The sequence below is a fragment of the Curcuma longa genome, chromosome 14 (assembly GCF_044706935.1).
Source record: "Curcuma longa cultivar G26 ecotype Majalengka, Jawa Barat chromosome 14, ITB_CL_G26_1.1, whole genome shotgun sequence".
NCBI classification, from domain to species: Eukaryota; Viridiplantae; Streptophyta; class Magnoliopsida; order Zingiberales; family Zingiberaceae; genus Curcuma; species Curcuma longa.
This window is the reverse complement of record NC_133874.1, coordinates 113611-124607: the sequence shown is the minus strand read 5'-3', so window position 1 is coordinate 124607 and position 10997 is coordinate 113611. Positions and strand designations below refer to the sequence as shown.

The following is a 10997-nucleotide window of genomic DNA, read 5'->3' as shown; positions in this document are numbered from 1 at the left end:
TGTTCATCTAGTGATTTTATAAATGATGGATGCCCTTTTAATTTTTTCCCTATTAATTTTATACTTATCTTATTATATAATTAATGAAGCTATGGTTTATTATACATGTGAAGCATTCAAAACATTATGCACATTTGATGTTGGAGTATCTTAACATGTTTAAAGGATGAGTCTTTGACTTACAATTGGAGTATCTTAACATGTTTAAAGGATGAGTCTTTGACTTACAATCTCATTCATGTGGCGATAAGATTTGATTTCTAGTTGGGATATTTCTCCTACAATGAAATGACACTCCCCAAGGATTATCTATCTCTATCTCTAGAATTAGTTAAATCTATTTGAATTAATAAAAAAAAATTACAAATGTATACTTCATTGGAATCCCTATTAATGATGCAACAATTAATACAATCAGAATTAGAAGCTAAAGTGATTGCAAAAGATTTAGGAGTCGAGGATTCCCTAGAATTTTGGGTAAATCTCCATCAAATATTCAATTAATGATATATATTTTTTATTTTGTTGATATTTTTTTTCTCTCATCGATTTTATTTAATTTCTACTTTGTTATATCAATATAACTTTTGCCTCTTTGATAATCAATCCCTTATGAATAAAAAGGTCCTCGTATTCCTCCTATATTTTTTCCCCATCATTGGAAACTTCTGTGTGCCTAAAAAGCTCTCTTATATTTTCACGATGAAGAATATGTTTGGAGGTAATTTTAATATTCTTTTTTTTGATAAAAATTATGGTAAAAGAAACTCTCTTTATTTTTGGCCAATTTAAAAATGCCATCTTCAACAAATTATTCTAAAATCGTGGGGGAAAAACGTAAAACAGATGTTTTATGGGCAGTTGCCCAAGAAAAGAACGTCTCTGCCCTTTTTTCCGCTTTACTTGGCTTTCGCTTTTTCTTATTCAAATTCCAATCACTTCAATGATGTCATACTGCCCTCAGGGCCAGACTGTCAAATCAAATACCGTAAGGACTTTTCTGTAATTATCCCTCCGGCCGACCCCACCGACAGGACCGACCGACAACGCTTCGTCCGGCGGATCGAACTCGACCGAACCCGGTTCACTTCACTCCGGTCTGATCTAACTTTTAGTCGACGCCGTTGGCGGAACCTTAACGGAGTCGTCCATGCCCGCAGGAATGCGTGACGGAGCGTTCGACGACGCCGTCAATCGCACAAGGTTCCGCTCTTGGAGCTTCGTCCGGCGCTTAAAACCTCCCCTTCGCTTTCTCGCTCTCCAGCTACCGGAATCTGCTGAAACCTCGAAATCCTCGTCTTAGATATGCAAATTGAGCTATGATTTTGATTTCTTCTGCGGATTTGTGACTTTTCGTTCGTTCTTGTCTGGAAAGATTCGATTTTTAGGGCATCGATTGCAGATCGGTTGCCTCGATCTTGGATCTCCAGTAGGGTTCTTCTTTCTTTGTTGCTGCGGTGGTCTTCTTGTTGTAGGATACAGCGGCGATGAGTATGGAAACGGCTTCGCCGCAATGGTGCCGTCGCTGCTGTCGCTTCATCTCCGTTTGGCCGGACGCCGTTGTTTGCCCTGACTGCGGTGGCGGCTTCGTGGATGCGCATGGCCTTTTCCATCCCTCCTTTGCGGCGGACGCCGAGCCTCGCCGTCGACGCTTCCCCTCCCCGGTGATCGACTCTGCCGCTGCCGACGGGCGGCCTCGCCAGCACTCGGGGATTAGGTTCCGTAGTAACAGTCGCCCGTCCACGAGCGACCGATCTCTATTCAACCCCCTCATCGTTCTTCTCGGTCCCGAAGGCTCACGACGCGATGCGGATCGGGATACCACCAACAATTTTGAACTGTACCACTACGACGGCACAGGATCGGGCCTCCGTCCCTTGCCGGAAAGCATGTCGGATTTCTTGATAGGCTCCGGGTTTGAGAGGATACTCGATCGTCTTTCTCAGACGGAGACCAATGGAACAGGCAGCAGGCATGTGTTCGGTCACCCGCCTGCTTCAAAGGCTGCCGTCGAGTCTATGCCCACGGTCAAAATCGCTGACCTTCATGTTGCCCTGGAATTCCATTGCGCCGTCTGCAAAGATCCCTTCGAGCTTGGAGCTGAGGCCCTCGAGATGCCCTGCAATCACATCTACCATCAAGATTGCATCTTGCCATGGCTCGCGCTAAGAAATTCCTGTCCAGTTTGCCGGCATGAGATGCCGACGGATGTGCAGCAACCAGATGTGGACGAAGACGCTTCCTTGGCTGGGAACGAGGACGAGATGGTCGGGCTTACCATATGGAGACTTCCGGGAGGTGGGTTTGCCGTAGGCAGATTTACAGGGGACCGGAGAGCTGCTGAAGGGGAGTTTCCAGCCGTTTACACAGAGATGGATGGCGGATTCAATACTAATGGGGCACCAAGAAGGATAGCATGGTCCTCCAGAGAGAGCCGGTCGCGGCATCATGGAGGATTCAGTCAGGCATTCCGCAGTGTGCTTTCATTCTTCAGGCGTTTCAGGTCTTCTACTCCGATATCTTCGACCAGGTTAAATCCCAATTCCCAATCTTTCTCAAACCCTTCTGTTAGACACAGGAGATCTTCCATGTTCAGTAGGAACCTAAGAAGCCGCAGCACAAATTCAACACAAAGCAGTGGAACTGTGAATCCACCAAGATGGTAATTATGAGAATTAGATTAGAAGTACTTATCCTTCAAGAAGAATGACAATGTTTGTTCAACATATCTCATATGGCTAGCTGATGGTTGTTCTCTACATGTAATTCCACTGTGAACAGGGACGGCCTAAAAAGTGTAGTAGCATCTTCTGTTAGCTATCCCCCATCATACATGGCACCTCTATTGCTCTTGAACACACAGAAGAGGCTTTATTTTCTTTAGGTTAGGTGTTCAACATTGTCTACATGCATGTGTTCACTTTAGAAGAAAAAAATTCCACATATTCATTCGTTTTATCGGTTCACAAATGATCTATCTGTATCATTGTCTTAGTAGTTAGTTTCTTCATGTTTCTTGTTTCAGTTGATTCTAACATCTACATGCTAAAATGTGAATACTAGAAAACATGCTGCAGTACACATGTAAGATTGGTTTAATTAGTGGTGTAAAGCTAAATGCATTGCTTATTTCTAGTTAAAACACTTTATCTGGAACTAAGGTTCATCGACTAGATTACAATTTTGTGTAATAAATAATAGACCAACCGAGCAACCTCTTAATCACCAAGCGGAATACTTGGTAACTTCTGAGAGTATTCGTGCGATCAGATATATTGCCACATTGTACCAGAACTGTAATCTGTCTAGCATCACGATAGTCAATTGTTGTTTTACTTTTCTTATGAATCTTCTTGTGTTCATAGCAAAGAACTGAAGTTATATGCAACCTCTTGACCACCAAGTGGACTACTTGGTAACTTCTGCGAGTATTCGTGTGATCAGATATATTGCCACATTGTACTAGAACTGTAATTTATCTAGCATCACAATAGTCGATTGTTGTTTTTCTCTTCTTATGAATCTTCTTGTGTTCATAGCAAAGAACTGAAGTTATATGTCTTCCCCTATTTGCGGAAATCTTATTATACCTTGTCGTCTGCCGGTTACGACAATCTTATTTATTAAAGCTTCAAGCTTGGCAATCCACTTCATTCTAACTTTTCAGATAACCTTTACATTTTCATATCATGTCTAGAGACTATATCACAATTTTTTTCAGCTCAAATTGGTTGCTTTCTTTGTGTGTGAATTTTTGTCATCATGTTTCAACCTGAGGTTCTCTTACTTGCTATATTACTTCAAAATGGTCTTCATTCTTATCGAGTTGAACTAGCCAAACCGATTCGTTTCTAATTGCTCTATCGGAATCAACCAAATTGTCTGAATAGGATTGACAATTCGACCCATTTGACCCGTTTCGATGGACCATCTAGGTGGTGTGGTTTGTTTGGCCGGTTCGACTAGTCTAGACAGTCTTAGCTTGTTCGGATTTATTAGTGTAATCAATTCGAACAAGCAGTTGGTTTTGATTAGAGCAATTAAATATATGATATTAAGTATAAAATAAAAGAGTTCTTCGATTTTATGATTATTTTTTAGTTTTTAAATTTTTTTAAAAATAATCTAGGTGTCAAGTTTTCTTTGATAAACCTGAAGCACAATTTAAAAATTGATCATAAACACATCACTCTTTAATAAACACATAAAATAGCTCTGAGTTTACCTTTTTAAAGTTATGGATAGAGTCGTAGAATACCCTAAATTGTTGCTTGAAAATAGATTAAGATTTTTTATTCAGAGCTATGAGCTTATAGTACAATGATAAGAGGTACGGTAGTTCTCGGGGCATAACTGAGTTGGTTATGACGGAATAAAGTTGTAGAAGAGGGCAAGGGTTCTAAACTTCTAATCTCTATGAAATCAAGACAATATTTTCCTTCATCATGATCAACTGCTTGAATCATGATCAACTGCTTGAACTGACAATATCTGAATTAATTAAAACAAATGTCAAGACTTTGATTCTACAAAAGTCATTAGTTTACTTAATTAAAGAACATCATGTAGAATATAAACAATATTGAAGATTTATATTAATAGATTAAATCGAATACTCTTGCTTTATATTTGATTCTATAATAATTTATGATTTCCTATGTATTCCTAAAATTTAATACTAAATTCTTTTTTAGTTTTTAGTGGATCATCACAACTGATCGATGATTAAAATTGATACACAGTAGAATATCAATTTCCATAGACCAAATTTTAGTAGATTATATTGGTTTTATTCAACCAAATATGTCTTAATAGATTTTCAAAATCTAAATTTTAGACGACTAAGACATATTTTAGTTGACCAAACGTATACTCTTGGTCAACCATATTCTACATTTTTAATCAATTGAATTCGAGCGATAATAAGTGAACTTAGCAACTCATGGCGATCTTTTCGTTGCTTTGATTCTGTCCTCCAGGGCACTGTGCAACAGTAGAATAATTGATGCCCCGGGGACATAGCTGAGTTGGTTACGACGCAGCAGACTTGCAGAAGAGGGCAAGGGTTCGAATTCTGGCGAAGCCAGGTAATACTCTCCTGCGTCGTGACCAACTGTAGTTTCTCGATTTACCTCTTCACAGATGGTCGTGAGGCCGACCATTTAGGACTGCTAAGGTGACAGATTCCACCTTTTGCAGAACAGTAGAATAATTGATGGGTTTCTTAAAGTATCATGATTCGATTTTTGACTGGAGCATACATAAGTATGATTATTTAGGTGGATTAAACTACCACTTGGCGGAACAATTGTGTTGCAGGCAATGGTTCTAATATCTAACATGGTACTCTACATTGATGAGTCAATTGACATGAATGCTTCTTGAATTTATTTTGATAGTTGATGCAAAACTTTTATGAAGTCAAATTGATCGCCACTAATCATCGAGAATCCCATAATTCCGACAAGATATGAAGTGAGTATCTATGTTCTCCTTGCTTCCTTCCTAATCATCAAGAATCCTGTGATTCCGGCAAGATCATCACCGTCATATTAAGGGAGGAAGTTGCCATTAGGCACCTAGCAAGCTATGAGTAGGTTGTAAATGAATCAAGTCGAGTCAAATTTTAGAGCGCTCAAATTTGTTTGATAAGATAGTCAATCCAAGTTGAGTCTAAAATAAATTAAGTCATTGAAATAATTATTTAAACTTGATTTAAGTTTAGTTTATTTAGATATTATCAATCTCTCCATTTAAACTTATCTGATTGTTTAAAATTTTTATATTTTTTAACTTATTTGATTCGTTATTGAGCTTGATAATAAAATTTTATTTATTAATTTTTATAGTTGTTATTTACTTATCATATTTATAAGAGTTTATTGATGAACATGGTTCATAAACTTTGTTTATGAATATTATTCACGAACAATTTATAATCTTTGTTCATAAACATTAATAAGTTGAATACATATGTATTTAAATTTGTTCATTTAATTTATTAAATTATTTAAATTTATTTATTTAATTAATCTTGTGTGTATTGAATGAATATAAATAAACTTTTATACTAAATCGAATATCAAATTTGCTCACAAATATTTGATTACAGTTAAGTTTCTTATTTTTAATTTTTAGTAACAATCGAGAACTACCTATGCTCGATATAAGGAGCTAAATTGTTAGGAAATGCATGACTAGATGCGATCTTGAAAATATAAAATTTGAATATGTTTATATAATTATAAGATTTATATAATATGTCAACTTAATTATTAGTCACTGTACAATGAAAATACGAAAGACAAATACACAAAAAATAATAATAATGATGCTAATACAAAGATATAACATGGTTTAAACCTAGATCCTAATTCATGACCTACAAGGTCGTTAGATGAGTCACTTTTCAAAAATCATCTTCGGAGAAATCCTTTAAAAAATATGATTTTTCTCTTGCATAAAAGAATAGAAATTTAGAGCACAAGAAAAAATAATAATAACGGTAGACGAAAAGTGAACCTTTTAAAGAGAATAATCTCCTTCTAAGTTATAAAGAATAAGGAAAAGAAATTAAAATATAAATTATATATATTTTAAAATCATCTTACTCTCATAAATTTAAATAAATTTATTTATTTAACTTTTTAATATTTATGAATAGAAATCCTGAATTATTCAATTGTTTATAAACAATACTTATTGAATTATATTTATCAATAATTTTTTTAATCAAATTTATAAATAAATTTATAATATCAAACCTATTAATCAATGGAACAAATTTAAAAATCTAGAATTAAGAACCCAATAACAAATTATGTTTAAATCAAATTTTAACTAAGCTCAACCTCTAAAAAAATGATTTAATTTATTTTAAGTTCGATTTAATTTAATTTTCGGTTTCCAGTGGGTCGGGCCGCGGGGTTTCCCGGATCCGGATCCATTCGGGTCGGAGTTCATAAGAATGCGCTGATCCAAATCCGCTCGGAAACCGGCTTGCCTATCTCCAAGCTGCTGCTCTCCGCCGGTTCCGCCCTCTTCTTGCCCTTGCGGGTCTCGCCGGCGGCGAGCAAATCCGATGGCGAAGCGCGAGCTCTCCAGCACCCTTAAGAACCTAAAGGTGAGTCCTCGATGTCCTCCGCCGCCACCAAACTCTCTCTCCTTTCACGCCTCTTCCACGAGATCATCTATCAGCCATGGATCTATTGTTTTCTGGGTTTCCAGTTCATGCAAAGGGCTTCCTTGAAGGAAGATAAGACTAAGGAAGTTGACAAGTACAAGCCAGTCGAAGACTCCGCCGCCGTCCCAGCCCCTGCCAGAAGATGGTATGCTCACCGTGGACTGTTAGGGTTTTCCCCCTCTTGCTATTTGAACTTCTCTTTGCTTAGGAATTGATCTTATCAGGTTTATATTTTAGTATTTTGCCGCTGGTGTATTAGTTTTATCCTTCTCTTTCTAGATTTTACCTTTTTGTGTTCGTTTAGGACCTATGTTCTTACAGAATGGATATTTATTCTTGAGTCCTCTTGTAAACGTATCCATGTGAGGGCCATAAAGAATTTTCTCATTTAGGTTTTTGGTTGTGTGCATACCTCATTTCAGGTGACATGACTGCTTTTGGTTGAAGAATATCGAGTTTTGTTGCAAATAATGAGTAACTAATTAACTTGTGATGATAGTTTTAATGACCCACATGTATTCCTTTTCACTAATTCATCTACTTCAGATTTGCATAATTGTTTTATCATATGGGCGTGCACTGAAAATTTTGATGAAATATTGTTGGTTATTGTTGCTTTGGCCATTATGAAGAGCTAAGTCTTGCTATTATGTATGATAATCTTGCTGTCAAATTAGCGAAACCATTTGCATATAAGTGTACACAGACTTGATGTATGATTCTCTTATAGCAAGTTGGGTTGCAGAAAATGGAATTGACAATGAGTCGAATAGTTAGTTATTCTTGGGAGAAAGAATAGAGTAGGAATAGAAAAAGAATATGTACCTCTCAGTTTGGTTCATTGAATGGATGTTTCATTTCATTCCAATGTTTGGGAAGAAGATCAAAATAACCCTTCAGTTAAACTTGACTATGTTGAAATAAATTCTTTTTTCAGATTCATAAAAGGAATAGTCAAATTTTTCTAAAATTGATACAAGGGATACCTAAACAAGATTAAGAGAAATGACAATCATTTCAGAATGGGTATTTCGGTTTCTGTTTTGAAATAGGTATTTTAAGGTTTTAAAAATTTGGAGATAGAACATATTCATGAAGGTTTGAAAAATTTTGGAAATGCAACACTTGTGTGAAAATGAACTGAAATTTTTTGAAATGCAACACATGGGTGAAAATGAGCAAACATTAATGAATCAAAATAATATTGACAATTAAGAATTTTTATAGAGCCTAGAGTCCAAGCAAGATGACTAATTTTAGCAGATAAAATATATGAAAAATATAATATTTATGAAATTATCCTTATCAACATGTTTAACTTTTGTTACTAGCTAACTATCAGAAGATAGCAGTTTTTACTAAGTTAGTTAGGTTAAGTGTAGGTTTCCAAGTAGTCAATTACTGTGAAAGATCACTTAACTTGATCTATATGAATTTACATTTTTAGCCCAGATTTATGGTGATGCACTAACATAAGCATATGAAATTCAGGTTTGACCCTAAGCATCTTACACCATTTTAAGTGACTCAATACATAAACAAGTTAATCCTAAGGTGCTTGTAAGATGTTGGCTATCTAAATCTATAGGTTCATGCTTTCTACGGGAAGACCTAGGCTAAGTCCAGGCTAATTCATTTTTGAAAAACTTAAGTTTGAAATATAAGTTTTGAAAAATACATTTGAAAAACATAAGTTTTGAAAAATTAAGTTGTAAAAGTTATAACATAATATTTTGAAAGAAAATGGTTTTAAAAAGTTGCTAGTTTAGATGTAATAGAAATAATGATTTAAAAATAAATTCTATTCTACTAAGCACATTTCTACTTGTCTTCTGAGTATTCTAAACTCAGATTCAGGTAGGAATTTGTGAATATATATGCTATGTTTGACTTAGACTCAATATAGTCAAGTATAATATCTCCTTTAGCTACATGATTCTTGACAAAGTGATATTTTATTTTTGTGTTTAATTCTAGAATGATGTATTGGATTTTTTTATTAAATTGATCAAACTTATATTATTAATTAATACTTTGGTATTATGGTAATTTAATTAAAAATCTTCTAGTGTATGCATCTTCCATAATAATTGAGCTACACATTCTCCCATTGCTATATACTCTATTTCAATAGTGGACAAGGTAATACAAGGTTGCTTTCTACTACACCAGCTGATTAGACATTAACTTAACAACTGATACTCTCCACTTGTACTTTTTTTGGTCTAGTTTACAAACCGACCCAACAACTAGACATTGACCCAACAAAAGTTTGGTTAAACCGAATAAATCGACCGATCGAATTTAAAAATTTAATTCGATTATTTTAAAATTTTATTTTTAAAAAAATTAATTAATTCAGTTTTATTTTGATTTTAAAATTTCTTATTCAGTTAAACTGAATAAACTAAATTAATTAAAATAAAAAATAATTATAAATTCCTAAGTAAGTGAACTTATAAATCTCTAACTAATTGGTAAATTTCTCATAATACTTAAAAAATTTAATTATTTTGGTTAATTCAATTTTTGACAAAATTAACTGATATTTTATCAATTCTGTTTGTTTGATTTTTATTTAAAAATTTGGTTGGTTAGGTTAGTTCAAAAAAATTTAGTTCGGTTTGATTTCAATTAGTTCAACTCAATTTTAACTGAATACTCACCCCTATTTACAACTAGCGTAGTCTGAGTCAAAGTATCTGACTAAGTCAAAATTATTAGTTCTAGAATGCCATATTCCTACATTTAATATTCTTTTAATATACCTAAGTATTCTTTTCACAAGGGTTAAGTGTGATTCTTTTGCATTTGATTGGTATCTAACATACATTGCAAATAAAATATCAGGTCAACTTATAATTAAGTACAACAATTTGCCTATTATGCTTCTATAATATTTTAAGTTAACTTATTTTCCTTTTGAGTCATTATCAATATTTACATTAGTTGTCATATGTGTGTTAATTTCTTTTACATTTTCCATGTTGAATTCTTTTATTAAATATTTAGCATATTTGTTTTGAAAGACTTAATTATCATCTTTTATTTATTTTATTTGTAATCCTAAGAAAAAGTGTAATTCTCCTACCAGACTCATTTTGAATTCACTTTTCATTAATTTAACAAATTCTTTTAAGAATTTTATATTGGTTGAACCAAAAATTATGTCTTCTACATAGATTTGGGCTATAAAGATGTCTTTTTCTACAGTTTTAACTAAGAGGGTTGGGTCAATCTATCCTTGGTTAAACCTTTTAGATACTAAGTGAGTTAACAGTCTTTCATGCCAAGCCCTAGGTGTTTGTTTTAATCCATATAAGGTTTTCTTTAATCTATAGACATGATTTGGATGGTCTAGATTTTTAAATCTAGGTAGTTGACTTACATAGACTTCTTTCTTAATGAACCCATTAAGAAATGTAGACTTTTCGTTCATTTGATATAGCTTGAGTCCTTTATGTGTTGCATAGGCTAGTAGTATCCTAATGGATTCAAGTCTAGCTACAAGTGCATAGGTTTCATCATAGTCTAGTATTTCTACTTAGCTAATCCCTTAGCTATTAATTGGGCTTTATTTCTAACAATTTCACCTTTATCATCTATTTTATTCCTAAAGACCCATTTGGTTTCAATGATTGATTTATTCTTTGGCATAGATACTAAGTCCCAAACTTGATTTTGTTCAAATTGAATTAGTTCTTCTTGCATTGCATTGATCCAATCAGGGTCAGGTAGGGCTTCTTCTATAGTTTTGGGTTCAATTTTGGATATTAGAGCTATTTGACTCAAATTTCTAAAGGTTGATCGAGTT

The 10997-nt window shown here is 34.3% G+C and overlaps 1 protein-coding gene across 1 annotated transcript; it reads left to right on the top strand.

The window, feature by feature from the left end:
- Positions 1-1151: 1151 nt before the first annotated feature.
- LOC141845193 (E3 ubiquitin-protein ligase RDUF2-like) lies at positions 1152-2960 on the top strand. The gene has a single exon (XM_074733249.1). It carries the CDS (start codon positions 1488-1490, stop codon positions 2664-2666), a length of 1179 nt encoding a protein of 392 aa, XP_074589350.1. The 5' UTR covers positions 1152-1487; the 3' UTR covers positions 2667-2960.
- The last annotated feature ends 8037 nt before the right edge of the window (positions 2961-10997 follow it).

Coding starts and splice junctions, on each gene's coding strand:
- LOC141845193 (XM_074733249.1), top strand. CDS start 1,488: ATGAGTATGGAAACGGCTTCGCCGCAATGGTGCCGTCGCTGCTGTCGC.